The sequence below is a fragment of the Ixodes scapularis genome, unplaced genomic scaffold, assembly GCF_016920785.2.
Source record: "Ixodes scapularis isolate PalLabHiFi unplaced genomic scaffold, ASM1692078v2 PGA_scaffold9__187_contigs__length_104089568, whole genome shotgun sequence".
In the NCBI taxonomy this organism is placed as follows: Eukaryota; Metazoa; Arthropoda; class Arachnida; order Ixodida; family Ixodidae; genus Ixodes; species Ixodes scapularis.
Window position 1 is genome coordinate 1,841,779 of NW_024609884.1, and position 23,325 is coordinate 1,865,103.

General features: G+C 46.0%; 1 protein-coding gene across 1 annotated transcript in view; it reads right to left on the minus strand.

Moving 5' to 3' along the window:
- Positions 1-23,325, minus strand: part of LOC8034253 (zinc finger protein ZFAT) — a 67,340-nt gene that overhangs the window by 10,822 nt on the left and 33,193 nt on the right. Inside the window, exons 10-14 of the mRNA XM_029992449.3 lie at positions 22,412-22,612; positions 21,645-21,839; positions 20,491-20,722; positions 9,445-10,067; positions 7,214-7,447 (exon numbers count right to left, since the gene is read on the minus strand). Of these exons, the coding sequence (XP_029848309.3) occupies positions 7,214-7,447; positions 9,445-10,067; positions 20,491-20,722; positions 21,645-21,839; positions 22,412-22,612 (1,485 nt within the window). The remainder of the gene's footprint in view (positions 1-7,213; positions 7,448-9,444; positions 10,068-20,490; positions 20,723-21,644; positions 21,840-22,411; positions 22,613-23,325) is intronic.

A 23,325-nucleotide genomic window follows, 5' to 3' on the forward strand; every position in this document is an offset into this window, starting at 1 on the left:
CGGGCTCAGATAAAGCGAAACGCGCTTATCAGTTTGTGCCGAGTGCCGAATGAGCGTCCTCCCCTCGAAGCAGAATGGAACTGCCCGGAGCGCTCGCAGCGCCCCCACCAGCCACCGCCTCGGCCACGCGCTCCCAATAGGGTCTTTCATATCGCCGGAGACTGTACTTTCCTGCGAAACACAACTCTGCGACTTCATCCATGACTTGCACACTAACCTTGAACCTTGAACCTTGAAATGAAAAAACTGACGCAGTTTTTATTTTTTTTTTTTTTCCAAAGCGTTCGGCCGTGTTTTTTATCAACGCCTTCTTTCTAAGCTATCATCTTTTTGCCTCGACCAAATAACCGTTTGCATAGATTCGTGACATTCTTTTTTCCCGTGTACAAGTCACGTCCATGATGATCATGAATCTTCCTTAATAAATGTATCTCCTGGTGTTCCCCTGGGGTTCGTACTTGGGCCCTTACTCTTTTTAATATTTATTAATGACATCCCCATTAGGATTTCTTCAAAAAACCGCTTTTTCGCCGACGACTGCGTCATCCATAACAAAGTAACTTGTGTGCAAAATAATAACCAGCTTCAGGAAGATCTAGAGAAAATTAACAATTGGTGCAAAGAGTGGATTATGTCATTAAACAAGTATAAACGCAAACTAATCCACTTCACCAAGAAAAAAAAGAAACACTGTCATTTAATTACTTCTTGTACTCCGATCGGATTGAGACCGCTACTGTGTATAAATACCTTGGTGTAAGACTAACATCTGACCTTCCCTAAAATAACCACATTGAAGTCATTACTGCCGATTCATCTGGAACTCTTGGACTAAGCAGACGTAACTTAAAAAGGGCTCCACCCTTTGTTCGTAAGCTAACCTTGGACACGTACGTCAGACCAAAAATAGAATATGCTTCAACCATCTGGAATACCCATCGACTGTACCTCATCAATACCCTGTAGAGGCAGTTCAGAACAGAGCTGCTCGCTTCATTTCATCCACTTATGACTTTTTTTTTCAGTGTCTCAGCGCTAAAACTGAACTAACCATGTCCTCTTTGCAGCTTCGCAGAAAAGTCTCTCAGCTGTGCTTTATTCACAAAATCTACTACCACATTCCCGACCTCAAAACCACTTTGTTATTACCCCCCGACCGAACATCTTCTCGCCTCAACAACGTCTGCACCATCAAGCACATTTCTGACTCTACTAACGCTTTCAATTGGTCATTCCTTTCTCAAGCCATCAGCCACTGGAACAGTCCCCCATCCTCCATTGTCACCATCTTTGACCCTGCTGATTTCTCCTCTGCAGTAAAACTACACCTTTCTTGGCCCATGTGATGGTGTGCGGGGCTAGGCAGATAGGTGAAAACCCTTACGCAGAGCGCCTGCCGGGCCAGACTTGTACGTAGTTCAACTACTTTACTCAAGTCACTGTAGTTTAACTACTTTTCTGGGTAGTTTAGTAACTTTTAATTACATTTATATTCTAGTAATTTGTAGTTTACTTTAACTACTTTTCCGAGTGACTTTCACTCAAATTACAAATTACTTTCTAATTTTAGTGGTTGTTTTGCCTATCAACACAGAAAAGATGTCGGAAGGTCAGCTGATATTTGCAGAGGGGGAAGCATGCGGAGTAGAAAAGGGGGGGGGATGGGAAGGAAGAAAGTGATTTAGATAGTCCAAAAAACCCCAAAATCTTAACGAGCCCCCCCACTGCAACAACACTGCTACGAGGCGCGGGGAGCGAACAGACACGACGCAAGAGAGGTCGAGTAACTGTGGGATGAGCTCCGAATAGTGGCGTTTGTTTGTATTCCGAAGCTCAAGGAGACTTGACGCATTTGAAGAAAGGGCTTGTCCCCGCTTCTCTCCAATGTAGGAATTCTTGCCCACTACAGGAGGTGCACACACTGCTCCTTTTACGGTGCAGGCGATAGAACCCCTAACAACGACGCTCACGCCGGATGGGCTGCTCGTGTATCACTCGAAGCGCGTTAACCCACCCCCGCGCCTGCGTTCAAACCGCTTTGCGGTGACGGTGTGCGGCTACTAATTACAAATCTATTAACCCACCTAGCCCCCCCACCCCCCGTACACGCCGCTTTGCGGCGTCCGGTCGGCAACCCAAGCCCCGCTGCCCCCCATGCACTTCCGTAAATAGAGTCGATACGATTTAGTTTAGCGATGTTTCGTCAAAAACATTCGTTTTTTTTAGTGTTAATGGTAAAAAAGAAATGTAAATATCGCCAAATGCCTCGACAAAACAAAATGTTCGAGAAAAAAAATAAAAAGAAGTAAGCCGGCCCACACCATAAATAGAACCCGGGTCTGACACGTATGAGGCAGACATCTCACCAGTAAGTTACGGTATACCTCTTCGGAAACTCGCATTGCATCCGCTGCCTATGTTGACGGCGGCAGCGCCTATCTCCAAGCAAGCAAGCAAAACTTTATTTTGTGTAAGGGCCTACGTCCTGGTCTGGACGGCCCGTCCGGCCCATGTCTCGCGGATGGATTCCGTTAGGTTACCGTGTAGCCTTGTTCGTGGGGCAAGGCTCCACAAACCAGCCAATCCGGCGTGCGTGAGCACCGTTGCTAGGGTTTGTATCGCCTGCGCGTTAAAAATATGCCCGCGCGGGTCGGGGGGCAGTGCCCTTGGTATTCCTTGGGCGCCGCCGGCCTGTGTCTGCTCTGCCCAGTGGCGGCCGTTTCAGGGGGGGCAAAACGCATGCCTTGCCCCCCCACTCTGAGAACTGGGGGGGCAAGTGCCCCCCTTGCCCCCCCGGTTGGTACGCCCATGTCTATGACTATAGATTATGCATCAGCTTAAAACTCGAGAACAAGAAAAATATGCGTTTCTTGTCAGACTTATCCGAGTTAGTGCCGAACGATCACGTCTATTTAACCCGACACATGGAATACTGGAAGGTTATCGGCTGTAAGACAAACTATGGTACACAAACTCTACGTTACACTATACCTAAATTGCTCAACTACCTCGCCAGCAACGAAATTTGTTTAGACTCCATATCAACTAAAGATTTGAGTTCATTCTATTTGCGCTTGTGATTCTTCATCAATGCCTACTATGTTATCTATTATCTACTTGTTTGTCTGAACTGTATAAGGTTATTTTTAAGGCTACAACAGTGTCTACTGTGTAGTGTTTACAATAATTCTGATGTAGTTTTTGTCTTTCTTATGTATATGTGTGTGTGCGCTTTTTTTTTCTCTTCTTTTTGTGCTGCTGCGCCTGTCATCGTATGGGGCTTCGGGCTCGTCAAGTGGAGGCTTTTTCCCTTCTGTCCCTCCAATTCATTTGGAAAATAAAGTTATTATATTATATACAGTATAGACCACTTACAACGTAACCGCTTATAGTGCAAGACCGGGTATAACGCGTTTTTTTTAAACCACCGGTTCACCTCCCATAGAACTCCATATAATTACATACCGCTTAAAATGCAGGCGCGTGAAGGGAAATACCGGTTATAGTGCGGTTTCTGGAACAGCCCGCCGACCGCGCCGACGACCGGAGCAGTGAGCACGCTTCCCTGTGCGACACTAGATAACGGCGCTAGAGGCGCTAGCCGCAAGCGGCACTCGAGGGGCAAGGAGGTTGCTCGAAGAAGCGGGGAGAAGCGAAGAAAGAGGCTTCAGATGCCATAGCGACGGAGGGACGCACGCACGTGTCGTTCACGTGTGTGCGTCCCTCTGCTGAGTTGGAAAACAACCGCAACGACAGACCAATCGCAGGTCGAGGAGAAGTGTTCGCGCGCGTTGCATGCCGGTCGCAGGCCAGCTTCTTCTATCCGCAAACATGGCGTCGGTTGTGATCGTCATCGTAGACGGCGTGGTGGAAGCTCATCGTTCCGCGTAAAAGCGCTATCCTTGACTGTGAATTTTCGTTGTGTGTCGCTATGATAACCCAGCACGTACTAAAAGGGAAGATCCAACTACTCATGCGGCGATGTCGTGGCGACGCTCTCAAGATGGCAGAAACGCCCATGTCGTTGTGTTTGTTTACTTCGACTAAAATGGTGATTTCTAAGCATTTGTGTCCTCGAACATCGCCCGGATTTCTTATTTGGCGCATTTCATGCATGTGCTCAAGTTGAAGGTACTACTGACGCGTACCGTATGAAGGATGCGAATTTTCCCGCATTTTTATCACCGGAGAAAAGGGATTAGGGTTACCAATCCTGAACGCTCGCAACGTCCGCCCGCAACCCGCGACACCGTTAAAAGGCTGCGCCAGGCAAAAGTCGCTCATTTCTTTCAAAATGTATGACACACTTGAGACAGAACCGTACTAGTCTGGTGAAATAAAGACTTTCCTCAAACTAAGCTTTATTTTTCATCTAACATAAAATAAATTCTTTTACAAAGGTAAGTTGTCTCACGGCATGTATTTTGGCCTGAAAAATTGATGTTTTGGTTATAGCGCGGTACCGCTTATAGTGCGGATTTTCGCGACTCCCGCGACATATACGTTATATGTGGTCTACACTGTATCTTATATCAGTGTATAATATGATAAGTATTCTTTCATAAATAAGAAGATAACTCTAAAGCCCCACATGGAACACTGCTTCTACAGCTTTTTATATAACTTGCGATTCAATTCAAATGGAATATACATGGCTTATTTGCGATTACAATCTGACTACAAATATGTACTTGGTTTTGATGTTACCCAATTAATTTTAATAATATTAAAAATTTATTTTGCAAGGATTATGGGAAGGATTAAGACAAAGTGAAATACTGAAATAAGAAAATAAACATAGAGCAGTGAACTAAGAGCTATGTGGAATCCAATAAGGTATAAATGAAAGCTCTAGGATGATTTATAAGGCTTTTATGACACTTTCGAACTTAGCAGTTTCAAAATCATTTTTTGCAGGATGCCTAAAAGGCACCTACAAAAAGCCTGACAGCCTATTTAATATATTTGTACCCCTTATTGCATACGCCAAGCATACAGCTAGCAGAGAAAGAAAAAGATATAAAAATAAACGACAGGCCCTGTCTCTCGAAACTAGACAAAGCATTGTCGAAGATGTCGAAAGTGGCACGAAAACAGCTTCCGTCACGGCCAAGTACAACGTCGCTGACACGACGGTTTCTGCTGTCTGGAAGAACCGGGAGCAGGTATGTAAACAGCTACAGCAAGATTCTGCGTCGCTCTCAAGAAAGAGGATTGTCAAAGTATGGGGACGTCAACGAAGCCTTGTTTAGGTGGTTTCGCGAAGTGCAGGCAAAGAACGCCCCAGTGAGTGGCTCGATGCTACAAGCGAAAGCTAAGTCCTTTGGACATTTGTTCGAATACGGAGGCTTCAAGCCCCTCAATGGATGGATCCAGTGGTTTAAAGATCGCCCCGGGATTAGCTGCAAAGTTATCTCGGGCGAAAGTGGCTAAGTCGACAACGCCACCATCCAGGCGTGGTTTCGCATTCATCTCGAGACTATGCTTTCCGCGTACACGGACAAAGACATCTATAATGCTGAGGAAGCTGGTCTGTGCTACGACATGCTACCCGATCGCACTGTCGCGACAAGAGGTGAACCCTGTTCCGGCCGCAAAGCATCAAAAGAATGTGTCACGGTTTTGTTTTGTTCAAACATGGACGGCTCCGACAAGCGGCGCTTGTTCATCATCGGGAAATGCAAACGACCCCATTGCTTCAAGAAGCGAGAATGTCTGCCTGTGGTGTACACAGCAAATGGAAAGGCCTAGATGACCCAAGAGTTCTTTTCTAGTTGGCTGAAAAGTTTCGATGATCCCATGGTCGCTGAAAAACGACGCGTCGTCCTTATCCTGGACAACTGCAGCACTCACAATGTGCAGTTACAATTAAGTGCAGTCAGTTTGAAGTTCCTGCCGGCAAACACCGCTGCTAAAAGCCAGCCTCTCGTTCAGGGCGTCATCGCTACAGTCGAGGCGCTCTACAAGAAGCGCGTGTGCGAAAGAGCCGTCTTGAGATTGCAACGAGAAGAACCCCTCAAGGACTTGAGAGACGCCATCAAAAATCCGCGTCATGGTTGCAAGTAAAGGCCACAGCCACCCAGAAGTGTTTTCGCAACGCAGGGTTTGTGTGCGATGCCGGGACTTCGGAGGACACCGATCCGCGCAGTGATGCGACTGACGAGGCGATCGGAGCGACCGACGTGTGGTCCGACCTTGGGGAAAACCGCATTGTTCCTGCAAACGACACGTTTCAAAACTATGTAGATGAGAATGACGACAACTCTGTTGTGCGTGAGGAAGCAACCGTCGATGAAGCTATTGTTGCAGCGCTGAGAGGTTCTGGGGCGAGTCCACACAAAGATGAGCTGGACGACGACGCAGAGAGCACGCCGGAAATTTCAAGTGAAGACGCACTGGAATTCTTACAGAAACTGAAGGTTCACTGGGAGCAGAACTCCTTCAGTGAAGAGGTGTTCAAATGCCTTAGCGTTGTCGAAGACCAGGCCGTCCGCAACGCCGTTAAAAGGCTGCGCCAGGCAAAACTCACCCATTTCTTTGAAAATGTGTGACACTTGAGAGAAGTGTACTAGTCTGGCGATATAAGGACTTTCCTCAGAGTACGCTTTATTTTTCATTTAACATAAAATAAATTGTTTTACAAAGGTAAGTTGTCTCATGGCATGTATTTTGGCCTGAAAAATTGATGTTTTGGTTATAGCGCATACCGCGCTATAACCAAAACATCAATTTTATAGTGCTTATAGTGCGGATTTTCGCGACTCCCGCGACATACGTTATATGCGGTCTACACTGTGGTAGGAAATTCTTCGGTGACAGTTCCAAGGGCATGGTATAATGAAACGTTGAGATCTGAGAGATTAAAATGGGATGGACGATAACAAACACCTACTATGACACAGCGAAAATCTTGTTTAATACAATATATATATATAGAACTATTTTACGATCCCCGTTGAATTTGACATATCAGGGTTTGACTGTATGGTACATAATCCTCGGTTGATTCCGTGGCAAAACATTCCAAAGTTACACAATTTTGGGGCCGCGAAACAAACGGTACAACAGCTAGGTTTCCTTAGTGCTTATCTCCGACGGTTTCAAGCAATTAAAAGTTGAAAATGTCTGCTTCCTCAAGAACATGGCCTTGGTTCCCTAAAACAACTGACAGCCTGCAAAAGAAGTGGGATGAAACGCCGCCGCAGAAACCCACCTTGAAGAGCTCCTGGCGATCCAGGTCGCCGTGCTCCGAGAGCAGGTGTTGGCGCAGCATGCGCCACGAGGGAAACTGCCCCTGGCAGGCGGGGCAGCGACCCTGCACCCCCACGGCGGCGTGCTTCTGCCTGTGCTGGAACAGCGAGCTGCGGGACTGGGCCACGAAGTCGCACTGGTCGCAGGGGAAGGTCCGCCCCTCGTGCGCAGTCTCCTGGTGCCGCTTCAGGTTGTCCTGTGAAGGTATGCCCTCGCTGAGCAAACCCACAACACTAATCATTTGCAGATGGAAGTCTAGAGGGGACTGCTTTCGTCCGGGTATCCGGCCCGTGACGGAAACATTTGGGCAATTTGCTACACTTCCAGAGAACTTTAAGGGGGGACACTAACCCCAAAAAAGTGAATTTTTGAATACTTGTTTGATTTAAACGACGTTTTACGGGGCTTGTTTCTGTTCATGTTGAGAACATTTCTGCCAAATTTTGTTAACTCGGGTGAAGAACAAAAAAAATTGCAAATGTGCAAAGAAGAAAGTGGGTGTGTCTCCGCAGGAAAACCATAGTTTGGAAATTACTCATAAATTAGTCTTTTTCATGTGTTACGCTGCTTTAGGACAGTTCAGAGCAGATAGCTATAGAGCTATATTTCTGTATTGTACGGTCTTTCGTAACGAAAAAGCCGCATAAACACAAATAGTTTTTTTTTTTTTAGATTTCCATCTTCTGTCCAAACTTTTAGTTCTTGAGCACGAAAAACAGCAAAAATAAAAAATACAAGCTCATAGATATGTTTCCCTTAAAAGTTCACCCCAGAAAAACTCCTAAAAATGAATCCAAGTTACGTAATAACAAAACTACAGTTTTCCTAATGCGAAATTTTCGCCAAAAAGAGGAATGGACAAAAATGCGTTCAAAGCGCTCCAAACTCTACCTTTTCTTTAGCGTCAGTGGACCGAAAATAATTTATAAAAAGTGAACTATGCAGCGTAAACTAATCAAACTTTCTGGGAATATTCTCTAGATGTTAGCGTATGTAAATATGACATTTTTCAAACTCAACTTTTCGCAAAAATTGTTTTTTCTGGGTAATGGAGCTCTCCCTTAAAAGAGAGCTCTAGCGTCAATTTCAACTAAACGTAGTTTCTTCAAGAGCGCGAGAAGTTGAGCTTAGAGCGGCAAACAAATTTCCCCGAGACCCTTTGAAGAATTTTTTAATATTAGAAACAGGGTAAAACCGAAACTACCGCCAAATCCCCTAAGGGTGCCCTCCCCCGAGAGATCGCCCGTCCCGTTTTTCTGGCCAAATATCCGCGACATAAAAATTGCTGCAAAACACAAACCTGCAGCATCCGCAGTCTGCGCGGTGTTCTTTCCCACGACACGGGAGTTCTCAGTGAATTCCCGCAGTTTGTTACGTTTCGAAACGCAAATTCACCGTGTCCGCGAACTGCAGACGAGTTCCCCTGTCACGTGGTTTTGTAGTGGGTGCTCCTGTGTTTATCGTTGTTGTTGTATAAAGTTTTGCTGTTTCATCCTCAAAGATAGTAAACCACAAATTTTTTTTCTCCATATATCTCTTCATTTTGGGTAAGCGCCCTTACGGGATCCTATGGTGAGTTGCAGCCTCACTAGTCCACTATACTGCCACGAAGTCAGGCAGCATAGTGAACTAGTAAGTATAGTAACTATAGTATAGTAAGTATATGGTATAGGTCCAGTATACTGTATAGACATTGGCAGATGGGCAGCTTCAGCCTGTTTCACCCAGCGTCAGAAAACCATTGTGGTCGTCCGTGGAAAACAATAAACAGTGATGCTACTGCGGAATTGTGATCTGGAGCGATTTTCGAAGCACCTAAATGTAATTTTGGAGTATACTGGAGCACCCAAAAATGCATCTTGGAGCACTTTGGACTGCGCATCTTGGAGCACTTCGGAGCACCAGAAATTCATTCTGGACCATACTATAGCACCTAAAAATAAATCTCTGAGCACTTTGGACCGCCTAGAAATGAATCCTTGGAGCACTTCGGAGCCCCTAAAAATGAATTTTGGAGCATTTTGGAGCACTTAATATTTAATTTAGGAGCATACTGGACCACCTAAGAATGAATCCTTGGAGCAATTCGGAGCACCGAAAAATTAATTTTGGAGCAGTCTGGAGCACCTAAAAATGAAGCTCGGAGCACTTTGGACCACCAAAAAAAATCCCCGTGGACCAAGGGCATCCCACCTTGGAACCGGAGGAGTAAGCGCAGCTGGGGCACTTGAAGGGCTTGTCATCCGTGTGGGTCAGCCGGTGGGGCTCCAGGTCCAGCCGGCTGTGGAAGAGGCGGCCGCAGTCCGGGCACTCCTCCGACCCAAACGTCTCCCGGATCTTGGCGTACACGTCCTCGGTGAGCTGCTTGTACTGCAGCAGCGACAGGGACCAGAGTCCCCCCGCGGCGTTGCGGGTGGCCAGCCCCGCCTGCTCCAGCGCCTGGGCCAGGCCGCCGGGCATCTTGTCCCCGCTCGCGGGGGAGGACGCCTCGGGGACCCGCTCCGTCAGCTCTTGGGGAATGTTCACATAGTTTCCGCCCGACAGCGAGCCATCCGGCTCCGGCAGGTACCAGCTGTTGCGGATGGACTCCGCAAACAGGCTCTCCAAGGTCGCGTCCCAGGGAACCGCAGTTGCCACCTCCGCTGCTGGCTCTCCTGCCGGCTCCGCTGCCGGCACCGCAGTCGGCTCCGCTGCCGGCTCCGCAGTCGGCTCCGCTGCCGGCTCCGCAGTCGGCTCCGCTGCCGGCTCCGCAGTCGGCTCTGCTGCCGGCTCCGCAGTCGGCTCCGCTGCCGACTCCGCAATCGGCTCCCCTGTTTCTTTTTGGGCGAGGCAAAATGGGGCTCGTTCAAACCGTGCTTTTGCTTGGAAGAACAATTTGTCCAGAACAGGGTGTACCCGGAAGCCATGGCGATTAGGCTCACAATTGAGGAATTAACCACCATCATCATCATCATGTCTTTTGATTGTGCCCATAAATGACCAGAAGTCTGCAATGTGGCACTGGTAAGTAAAAGTTAAGAAAATAATCATGCACAAAGTCCACATGCCAAAATGTACTTCCATGAATTCGTATGAAGAACAGAAATCCATTCGAGCAACTTATATACATTACTAAGAATAAAATGGCATATTATACAATTGTCTTCTGAATTCAACATAGTTATTGAAAATATCCAAGTTCTCATTTCCAAAATTAATGACAGGTATCTGCATTCTAGACGAAGGCCATGCCATTCGATTGTTCCAAGTGTAAAAAGTATAAGTACTCCTATTAAAACGAGCCGGAACATTAAAATTAACCTTGCATAAAAGCTCGCAGTCTACATCATTACAAATTACTCTGTGCGAAAATACTACATCACGTGTCAGTCTTTTGGCGGATAAAACTTGAAGCCCTAATTGAGCAAGGAGAAGTTCATAATTATAAAAATGTCAATAAAAGGAAATGTGTTGGAAGGGCTTGACTGCTAACACCAGCCAAATAAATTTCTGGGGAAATTAGGTCGAGCGTTCGTCTTTGTGCGGACAGCTGCGTCTTGTGTGGCAGCCTCCTCTGCCCTTGCTGGGGTAGAGGAGGCTTCTATTGCCCGATCCCCTAAAGTTCATCCTGGCCTTAGTTGCACAAATGCACGACAACGTCATTTCCGTCGAATGCCTCTTTCGAGTGATGCGCGACAGTTGGGCTTGCTACGTCACGACCAAAGTGACATTAAAAGTTTGTTTTCATGCATTCCGCCACGAAATTGATGTTACTCAGACTCATCCCTCGGCAACACTGTATCGGGCTCTTATAAACCGACACGCGGGCTTGACGTCACGGAGCTGCGGCGGCGCTGCGATCGCGCCAGAGCCGGGTCCTGTGGGCAAAAGGGCACACATTTCGCATGGGTGTCGTAGCATTTCAGCATGCCGCGAGGGTGTGCTGCCGTTAATTGCACCGAAATGTACAAGAAAAGTAGCGGAGTGAGTTTCCATGAGTTCCCGGCAGACTCTGAAAGGCATAGAAGGTGGATAATATCCGTGGATCGAAAAGAATGGTCGCCTCGCACGAACGACCGTTTGTGCGGCAAGCACTTTCTTGAAGGCAAGTGCGGCTTCCATTTCAATATCCGTCCCGAGGCTTGCTTATGTGCACGGAAACTGTTGCCTGCTCGAGACCACCCGGATTTTGTTCCCACGGTGTTCGCGCACAAAGCACCGGCCAAGTGTTCGTCGGAGGCTCGCTACGCCCGTGCTACCAAGCAGAAAGGGATCGTCGGCAGAAGGGCAGTGTTGTAGGCGTTAGCGAAAAAAGTAACGGATTACGTTACTCGTTACTTGCAAATAAAAGGTATGTGTTACTGAGCTACGTAACCTAAAAATAAAAGGAACGCATTACTGCTACCGATAAAGTCACGTATGTTACTTCTGAGTTACTTTTTAAATTATGATTTCACACATTTTACGGTTTTGACGATACAGGCATGCATAAGCTCATATATCAAGAAACCTTATGTTCATGCAGAAACTGAACATAATTACTTTATCTCTTTTTACGGTTTCACTTAAATTCTCACGAGAAAAAACCCCAAAAAAACATAGCCTGACGCCTAAAAATATGGAAACAATTGAAGTGTAATTTTTTTAAGACTTGGCAAATAGTAACGAGTAATGTAACTACGTTACTTAAAATAGTAACATATGTACGTTACCCGTTACTGTGTTGAAAAAGTAACGAGTAAATCGCTACGTTACTGAAAAAATTAATGCGTTCCTGGTAACGCCGTTACCTGTAACATGTTACAGTGTAGACCGCATATAACGTATGTCGCGGGAGTCGCGAAAATCCGCACTATAAGCGGTACCGCGTTATAACCAAAACATCAATTTTTCAGGCCAAAATACATGCCATGAGACAACCTACCTTTGTAAAAGAATTTATTTTATGTTAGATGAAAAATAAAGCTTAGTTTGAGGAAAGTCTTTATTTCACCATACTTCTCTCTCAAGTGTGTCACACATTTTGAAAGAAATGAGCGGCTTTTGCCTGGCGCAGCCTTTTAGCGGCGTCGCGGGTTGCGGACGGACGTTGCGAGCGTTCAGGATTGCTAAACCTAATCACTTTCGATGTCATTTTCTTGTCTGAAACTTGGTATCGGGCTGATAGTGATGTTGTACGTATTCCGGGGTATAATTCTTTTTATATCAATCGCACAGAAAAGCGTGGCGGGGGCGTAGCTATGCTGATAAAAAGTAGCTATGCCTGTGATATGTTATCTGATCACTCTTTTTCCAACTCTGATATTGAAATGCTTACCGTGAAATCTGGACGTAATATATTTTCGGTTGTCTATCGACCACCTCATGGAAACTTTGGCGAATTTTGGGAGATATTTGAACGTGAAACGTTTTTATTTAGTTCTGAAAATTATTTGTCCATCATAGCTGGCGATTTTAATATTGATATGGGTACGAATAGCCCAATGCAACAGCAAATGTTACTTACACTTCATTCAACAGGTTTTCAAAATGTTATTAACAGTCCAACGCGCATTACAGCTTCTTCTGCTTCCACTTTAGACTTAATTATTACTAATAATGACAACGCATTCTTTTCCGGTCGCATCGCTGCCGATATTAGCGATCACTTACCTGTTTTCTTGCGTATAGAAAAAGCAACTTGTTCGAACGATGTCGCTAAATTGAGACGCCAGCTAATATCTCAAGAAAGGCTCGACCTATTTAAGTACCGTATTTCCTTGGTGGATTGGAGCCCTATTTATAATGAGCCAGCTGCAGATGATGCTTTTAACAGGTTTCTAGAGCTCTTCACATCAGTATATAATGAATGTTTTCCCACTGTAGAAATAAAACCATGCAAAAGTGCGCGTAAACCATGGATGACTAGACGTTTAATTAGACTCGTTAAAAAGAAATACAAATTATTTGCAATATTTATTAAAAACAAAAATCCTACCGTGCTCGCAGAATATAAGTCCTTACGCAACCGACTAAACAGGGAAATTAAATTGGCGAGAAACATGTATTATAATAATTTCTTTGGTCGCCAGACTTCTAGCAATCTTAAGGAAAAATGGAGGCGTCTAAATTTGCTCCTGAATAGACATACTAATACCCAAGCGATCACAAGCTTAACGGTTAATGGAACTGAGCTATCGGGTTCAGATCTCGCTGCATCATTCAATTACTTTTTTTCGACTGTAGGTGACAGTCACTATAATTCCGGCATTTTTGATTTTCTAAGTGATAGGTTAACAGAATCAATATTTTTTGAACCGACTGACGAGCTTGAGGTTTTTTCAATTTTCAAAAGTCTGAAAGATACGAATAGCCTCGACTTTCATAATATACAAAGTCGCCCAGTAAAATATGTTTTACAAATAATTACACCATGTCTAACACATATTTATAATGTAGCGCTTATGACGGGACACTTTCCAACAGCTATGCAGCTAGCCAGAGTAGCCGTAATTTATAAAAAAGGAAATAAGAACGACTTCGGTAACTATAGACCAATATCTATACTTCCGTTTTTTTCTAAAGGGTTAGAACGAATAATTCATCGCCGCCTCAATCATTTCTTCTTAAAGCATTCTGTAATATCCGATTGCCAATATGGGTTTACTAAAAATAGATCAACGGAACACGCCTTGCTTGCCCAAAAAGAATATATTTTGAACAATTTTGAATCGCAACGTCTTACTCTTGGCATTTTTATTGACTTTAGTAAGGCATTCGATACTGTAAATCATAAAATACTTATCGCTAAGCTCGAGCATTACGGCGTACGAGGACACGCCCTCAACCTTATAAAATCATATTTAAGCTCACGATTACAATATGTTGTAATAAACCACTCTCGCTCCGATTCCCTTCAAATTTTTAATGGTGTCCCTCAGGGTAGCATCCTTGGACCACTCTTGTTTAATATATATATAAATGACATTTCCAATATTAGTACCCTTGCAAAGTACGTGATTTACGCTGATGATACGAGCCTTTTCTTTTCCTCCTCTGACGTTGAACAACTAACTGGCACTGCTAACCGAGTATTGGCATTATTATCACGGTGGTCATTAGTCAACTCATTGAAAATCAACAAAGAAAAAACTAAAGCTGTAATATTTCGTCCTAAAGGAAAGCTTGTAATGCACCCACCGCCTTTAGTTTTGAGTGACACCATTATCGAGTATGTAGAAACGTTTAGATCCCTCGGTGTAAGTTTTACCGCAACGATGACATGGGACGCCCACATAAACGAGGTTTGTCTTGCCCTTTCTAAGGTTGTAGGAATAACCTCGCGTAATAAGTACGTTCTACCTGAAAAAACTAAACTTACTTTGTATTACGCTTTCTTTTATTCATATTTAAGCTATTGTTTTCTTGTCTGGGGTAATACCACAACATCCAATATTCAGAAGCTCCTGATCTTGCAAAAGAAAATGCTACGTGCTATTACAAAAGCTCCATATAATTCCCCAACCGGGCAGGCTTACTCGCAGTTTAAAATTGTGCCTGTATATAATTTATTTGAATATAGATTCGCGTGTTTTTACAAAAATAGTATAGCTAAAAACGATAATTTTCTTTCACGTATTGTTTCTACTGTGCCCCACAATACGCCTTATGCAACCAGGGAAAAAGACAGCTTTGTTTTACCTAGATGTAGAACGAACTATGGCTTTACAATGTTGCGATATATCTTGCCTAAGTTTTTGAATACTCCTCTATGTGATCACTTGAATGGTATGTCTTCTTCTGTCCTTAGGAACGCTTTTCTATAATTTGTCTGTACTTCTCATTTTTGTCTGTATTGTTCATTTTGTATATATATATTATTTTTTACCGCGTTTACACTGCTGACTTGTAAGGGTGGCGAGGCCCGTCAAGCAGTGGACGACACTGCTTTTTTCTTGCCACCCTCAGTTTGTATTTCAAGCTGAAATAAACGCTGATTGATTGATTGACTTTTCTCCGGAGATGAAAACACGTGAAAATTCGCATCCTTCATACGGTACGCGCCAGTAATACCTTGAACTTGAGCACATGCATGAAATGCGCCAAATAAGAAATCCGGGCGATGTTCGAGGACACAAATGCTTAGAAATCACCACTGTAGTCGAAGTAAACAAACACGACGACACGGGCGTTTCTGCCGTCTTGAGAGCGCCGCCACGACATCGCCGCTCGAGTAGGTGGATCTTCCCTTCTAGTACGTGCTGGGTTATCATAGCGACACACAACGAAAATTCAGTCAAGGATAGCGCTTTTACGCGGAACGATGAGATGAACGCCGTCTACGACGACGATCACAACGTTGATCACAACCAGCAGCCGGCCCGCGACCGGCATGCATGCAACGCGCGCGAACACTTCTCCTCGACCTGCGATTGGTCTGTCGTTGCGGTCGTCGTTCACGCACGCACGTGAACGACACGTGCGTGCATCCCTCCGTCGCTAGGGCAACTGAAACCTCTCTCTTCGCTTCTCCCGCTTCTTCGAGCAACCTCCTTGCCCCGCGAGTGCCGCTTGCGCAACGCTTGCGGCTCGCGCCGTCAGCGCAGTTATTTAGTGTCGCACAGGGAAGCGTGCTCGCTGCTCCGGTCGTCGGCGCGGTCGGCGGGCTGTGCCAGAAACCGCACTATAACCGGTATTTCCCTTCGCGCGCCTGCGTTTTAAGCGGTATGTAATTACATGGAGTTCTATGGGAGGCGAACCGGTGGTTTAAAAAAACCGCGTTATACCCGGTCCTGCACTATAAGCGGTTACGTTGTAAGTGGTCTATACTGTACCGCCAAGACTGCAGAACGGACAAAGCGTTACTGCTTGTCATTCCGTGTGATCATGAGGGTAGCAGGGGTGGAACTCATGAAATATACCTGGGAGCAGCCACGGGAGCAGCTGAAACAGCTGTTTTGGAGCAGGTTGGGAGCAGCTAAAACTGCACTCTGGAGCAGGATAGGACCAGCTCAGATCAGTTATCATTGCACTTCAGCTTGTGTCTTCGACAAGCACGAGAGCAATATCAATTGTGCTTAGCAGCACAGATGAACATGAAGGGTTTGGAACCATAGGTAGATGGGATAACTGTGTAACAGATGCGAAAACTTGAAACTTTGCGAGCCTTCATGAGAACCAAAAAACAAGTACCATAGGTTTCTCAAGGTAGCGTCCTTGATAATTTCTGATTGGCTTTCAGTTGCTCAAAATGCAAACCAGCACTGCTTATCACAGAACCCACACGTGCTCGACATAGTAATTATGTGCGCGAACCACGTGACGTGCGTAGGCAAGGGATGTGCAGTTGCGAGGAAGTACAGGGCAACAAATTTCGAGTTTATCTTACCGTGCAACTCAATATTGAAGCAGCAGACTACGATTAACGGAGTTATCGTATTTGAAGCGATGAGCGTAGCAAAGTTAATGCGAAGCAGATCTACAGCTCGCGTGAGAGCTGCTGGCCGGCAAGGTTTTGGACCAGACCACGTTTCAGTTCTTTCAAATCTCGATTTATCTTGCGGGGATGCGGTTCCAACTTCTAACGATGAGGTGCTAAAAGGAATCTTTTGCTAATGTGTCTTCAACTGGCTGACGTTTGGATCCCGGGCCGCAGAGCCTCAGGCAATCCGACGCGACTCGACCTCACCTCGGCTGACTTGCTTAACTGCTTATGGATGAAGAATAACAATCCAGTCGCGGGTGGTGTAGCGCTTAGAATCCGACCCCCGAGTTTTTGTGCGCGCTTGCGACTCGGGTTGCACAGGGAGAATAAACAGAACAAAGGATTGCAAAACCGACCAAGCTAAACGCGCCAATCGAGACGATAGAAACGGAAACCAAGACAAAATACAATTTGTTTGCCGCATGTTGCACGATTTGGTGCATAATGGCGCGAGGTATTGGCTGCGGCGCAGATTCCACAGAATGGCGCAGGATGGCGCAGACGAATGCGTCTGGCGCATTATGGCGCAAATGGGGCAGCCGTTCCACCCCTGGGGTAGGAAAAATATCATACCTTGACTTCAATACGCTGCGTGTATTTATTTTATTAATAAATGCACTTTTGCAGACCCACAGTCTGCTGATCCCGCCGGCAGTGCGGAAACTGACTTGAAGTAATCGTAGGCCTCGAGAGACTTGTACGCCTGCTCCGTGTCGGCCGGGAACTGGCTTGATGAAAAAACTAAATAAACGACGACGTGAGCCGTCAACTTCGGTGGCAGCAACATCACGTCGGAAGTCCAGGAGGCCTTGTTGATGGCGCACGGATCCTCGAAGGCAACGCCGTCCACGCACAATTTATTTCGATACCACTGCCATTCAGGCTCAGGCAGCGAGCTCAAATAGTCGGGCATAGCATATGACATTTGTTGTCAGGAAATAAGACTCGCAAATAAAGCTAGAAGCGTCCCTACAACATCAACAACGAGCGCACGCCACACAACACAATGGCAAAAACACGGAGAGCCGGGCCACTTTTGCCCACACAGCTACCGTGCATGCACGGCCTTCCGGCCGTGTTGGTGAACAGAGCCGCTCCGCGTGTCGGTCTATATATAAATATATACGACCGAGTACACACACCCCTTTGCAAGTTGTGCAAGGAAACTTCCAGCTGTATTCCACCCATTCTCGGCAGTTAATTATAGTCCAACAAGGCCTCATCTTGAGTCCGGTAATCTCGCTCCGAGGAGATCCCAGTTTGAATTGATTGATTGAGTTTTATTGGTGCAAAAGCGTCTAAGGCTATAGACTATTTCACGAAATGGTTTCAAGACAGGAAAGAGGTCTCTAGTCGCCAGTGATAGGATAAAAGGATGGGCATGAATCTGTATATAAATAACGTGGACGAAAAATTAAAAAATTGCAAAGCAAGCTTAAAGTTGGCCTAAAAGTCCAATGCTTTCTATAAATTTAAATAACATATGTAGGATTTATAAAAGGTTCATCTCCAAGCAGAAGAGCAAGGTGTAAAAAGGCATGTGCGCCGAAGAAAACTGGGCGAAGTAGAATTGACGGCCTCCGCGATATGCTGAGCACTCAAGAAGGATGTGCGCTACACGGTTCTGAACAGTGTTCGCATGGAGGTGGATACTCTCGGCAAAGCAGACACCCATGTGCCAAATGTGCGTGACCAATTCTTAATCAACAAACGACAACCTCTTAACCAACAAAGGAGGCTTAACAGTGGGCTTACTTTGGAAGGTTTGTTCAAAACGCGTTCTCTCGACTTGTTCCCGACACGGACGTTGTGATACGGACCGCATTCTAAGGAAATACGTTAGACCTAGGCCCTCTCGCCTCTTCTCTAGAGATATTTCATCAGCTTCAGCATAGAGGCTCAGCGCAGAAGACGTATGGAACGAACCGGCGACAAGTTGGAGCCCTGCGCGATGGATTCAATCCAACGTTTTCAGTGCTGATGCACTCGCTGATGCACACATCAAGCATCCTTAATCTAGGTGTGACCGCACAATTGACATATAGATTCTTAGCAGGTATGAACAATCAGAACTCAAAGTTATGTGGGAGAGAAATCTCGGAGTACTAAGGGATTCATGGCATTTCAGGTTTAACATTTTGACATGTTGGCTGAAAGAGAGTTTCGAGTCAAATATAAACTTTAGAAAATTATACTTCGTTTTTTATCTGAACTGGTGCACTGTATATGGTCGATGAGGGCGTCGGCATCATACCACGTTTTCGTGAAAAACAAACGCGAGCAGTCTCCTCCGCGGAGAACCTAAATCCGTTATTGTCGGCGAACCTTGTCACAAAGTTGCATGTAATGTTACATGTCATGTCACATGTCACAGGGTTACACACATGACATGTCACGAGGTTACATACACAACATGTCACAAGGTTACAAACACGGCATGTCACAAGGTTAGATACATGACGTGTCACAAGGTTACAAGTCAAGTTACTTGTCACAAGGTTACATACATGACATGTCACAAGGTTACATACATGACATGGCACAAGGTTGCATGAGGAAACGGCAATCTGGAGACCATCTACATACAGCGAATAGCAGACTGATGGTGGTACGGCACGCGCGACAGAATTTTACATATAAATGTACTGAGCGTATGCAGAGTATTCTACGGTATATACAACGCACAAAATAATTTCCTATTACGTCAATCCGTAAAACATTCAGCGAGTTTTTTTTTTTAATTTCTTTTAGCTACGTCTAGGGATCATTTTTAGTCCTGTAGAAAAATAAAAAAAAGTATGCATTTTAGGTTGTCAGTGGTTTTTTCAGATGCAAATATGAACAAGATTGAACTGGTAGGAACCACCATTGTTTGACTACTGAGCAGAAACCAAACCTCAATCTTTTCCCCGAACCGTAACAAAAACCGAAAACCATTTTGGTTCAACGCCCCAAGCTTATTACATTTAGATTTTTTTGTTTTTTGTCCCTTGTTAATATTTGAAAAGCGACATAGCAAAGTGGCTTTTGCCCACCTCCTGGAGCCTGGCTCTTTCACCAGCGCATTTATCCGCGAGCTTACCCTTACAAAAATCTTGAATGAGTTTCAATTGAATTTCTATCGTAATCTGTAATACCTTAGAAGCTCAATTGACACTCATTCCTAATTTTTGTAAGGGTACATCTGCTTTGTATTTGGTGTATATGAATATTGAATATATTACAGTAGGCAATTCACTCGCAATAATGCCTCCAGCGCTGCTGAGTAAAACAATTAAACAAAGCAATGAGTGTTCCAAATGCGACGCAATGAAAGTAGGCAAAGCATCTGTTAACAAATGAAACAAAAACTGACAGCATCATATGCAATCTTGTGCGCAGCAATGACAAAGACAAAATGGACAACAAGGACACAACAACCTGTTCTCCCTTTTGTCCTCGTTTTTGCTGCGCACAAGATTGCATAAGATGCCAAACCAACTCGCCCAAACAGCCACTCTTCTGTTTCTGCAAATGGTTCCTCACCCAGAATCTACCCGAGGACAAAAGGGAAGAACAAGGACACAACAAGGCGCATTGTCCTTGTTCTCCCCCTTTTTGTCCTCGTCCTTGCTGCGCACAAGATTGCATAAGATGTCAAACCAACTTGCCCAAACAACCGCTCTTCTTGACAGCATCAAAGAGAGCGACGTCCCATTAGCAGACGTGGCCAAAGTAAACGGCGCTCCACAGTCGAGAGACAAAGCCGTAGGTATGAGTTGCCCAAGCCGTAAGTGTGATCCTTGGCAAAGAACTACCTGTGGGTGGGCTTCCGTTGTCCTCGTTCGGGTCAGCGTGCAGGATTTGGGCCACGGCGGACATGACATCCTCGAGGGGCGCCCCCGCATCCTTGGCCACCGCCGGGTCCTCGGCCGCCCCCCCGGCCCGCGGGTTCTTGGCCACGAAGCACTCCATGCCGTCGTCAGACTGGGCTCCATACGCAGCCTCCTCCGGGGCGGCTTGGGCGGCCCCTCTCTCCACGTGCTCCTTCTGCAGGGAAGGACTTGGTCAGAGGCCTTGGGACATCGGCTGCCAGGATGGCACCTAGCTCTTGCCACTTTAAAAAACCAATCCAAGACCCATTCCTTTGGGGAGCTTGTACAAGGACCCAATCTATGAGGGCCCAAATGGCCCTTGCGGATTGGGTCCCTTTACGTGGTCAAGGTTGGTCCCTTTACGTGGTCCCTTTACATGGTCAAGGTTGGTCCCTTTACATGGTCAATTTGTGTCCCTTATGTGTGGTCCCTTTTTGTGACTGGGTCCCTTTACCTGGTCCCAAACGCCTTGGATCAAAAGCCTTGGGATGTCGACTGCCAGGAATAGTGACTAGATCTTGCCACTTTGGGAAACCGGTCCAATACCCGTTCTTTCGGGCAGCACGTAGAGGGACCGAATCTACCAAGGCCCAAGTGGCCCTCGTGGATTGGGTCCCTTTACGTGGGCCCTTTACATGGTAAAGGCTGGTCCCTTTACAAGATTGGGTCCCTTTGCGTGGTCCCTTTGGGTCTCTTTACGTGATTAGGTCTCTTTACGTGGTCCCTTTATGTGGTCAACGTTGGCCCTTTACGTGGTCAAGAAGGCCAACGCCCAATTTTCAACCACCTCGCCGGTCAAGGATTCGGCGTTGGTGGTCACTTTTCCACGTGCGGCAATGACCCTGATAGCGCAAAATAATTTCTAGGCCATCTAAGGCACATATTGGTAATTAAAAGAATAATTCACATTGTTCCCTTGATTTGGTATCAATGTTGTCGATTCTTTTCAGCAAATATGCAACTGCAGCTGAACAAAGCTTGGGTATCGTTATCAGGCGAAATTGCCAAAGATTTTCATCCCTACGAGAGGTCAGCGAACGACTAGACAAGAAATGCGAGCACGCAGACCAAGAATGCTGTCCTCCCAAATACTTCACCTGGAGGTGCGTGCGCAGAGCAGTGGCACTCAGGTGCAGGCAGCAGCAGACCACGCAGACGTAGACTAGGCGGTGCTTGCGGTAGTGGTTCTCCAGGTAGACTCTGCGCGAGGCCTGGTAGCCGCATAGACCACACTGGTGCGCGGTCGGTGGCTCTGGCACGTTGTGCACAAACAGGTGGCGGTCCCGGTCCACCTACGTTGCAACCGACACCTGCCATCTCCAAGCGCAACTGCACTTGCAACGAATCGTTGAAGGATGCTCTCGAGCATTTGTGCTGCTTATTGCAGTGGGGAGCAGTGTCGCCAACCACTGCGGTCGTTTCTTCCCAGTTTTTATTGGAAAATTCCCTAGATTTCTCTAGACTTCCAGAAAGTGTTAATTTGCATCAATATTGAGATTATCGTTATATAATAGATTAAGATTACATTCTTGTAGTAGGGTGGCCATTTAAAGGTTAAACTTGCTTCGTCAAGACATTTTTACATAATAAACTTTGTTACTTTGGCATTGTGTGGCCCCCTAAAATCGCTGTTGTTACCAATGGAGATTATTTTTAGCCCCAACAATATACAAGGAAGCCTTTTTCCCGCTGCACTCGACCAGCATGAGGAGGAGAAAGGGAAGGAATGTGTCTCTAAAGCCCTCTGAAACCCATTAAAAAACAGTCCCTAGATTTAAACAAATTTCCGCTGGCCCCTAAACGATGACGGAAATCCCTAGATCTAGGAAAAAAGATTGCTAAGGTTGGCAGCACTGGCACCCACCTTCTTCTTGAACTTGCGGTTGCAAATGTGGCAGATGTGCAGCACGGCCATGTTCTGGAGCTGCTTGTTCTGGAAGGTGGCCAGGTACCGGCGTCCTGCTGGGCCGGTGTGGTACTTGCGCACGTGGTTCACCAGCGACTTGGTCGTGTTGTAGTCGTTGCTGCACAGCTGGCAGCGCTGCCTCACGCTGCTGTGCGTCGCCTGCAAGGACGGGGCGTCACTTTACACCCAGCCTCCCATTTCTGCTGCAAGCCTCGCGGTAACCAGACAAAAGTTCACCATACAGCTCACCGGACAATACCTCACCGGACAAAAGCTCACCAGACAAAAGCTCACCTGTTTTTTCAGACCCAAACAAAAGCTCACATCTATTTCTTTTTTTTTTTACAGCGGAGTTGTTAAGGGCTAGTTTCCTCAGTATCATGTCCCCCGCAAAGAAATTTCGGCACAAAACTCTGGATAGCTACCGCCATTTATGAGCGACGGCGGCAACCAGACAACCGGCTTGCCAGCCTCGCTCACAGATGGCAGCAACCCTCCAGCTTTTCCACTTTGGTTTTCACCAGAGTGGAAAGGTTGAATTTCTCTAGGCGTCATCCCAGATGTCGTCCTCGAGGTCGTCCTACAAGTCGTCCTTAAGGTAGTCCTAGATGTCGTCCTTGAAATTGTCCAAGGGTCGTCCTAGAAGTTGACCTTGAGGTCGTCCTTGATGTCGTCCGAGAGGTTGTCCTCGAGGTCGTCCTAGAAGTAATTCTTGAGGTCATCCTAGATGTCGTCCTCGAGGTCATCCCAGAAGTCGTCCTTGAGGTCCTCCCAGACGTTGTCTTCAAAATCGTCCTAGACGTCGTCCCTAAGGGCATCCTAGGTGTCGTCTTTGAGGTCGTCTAGATGTCGTCCCTGAGGTCGTCCTCAAG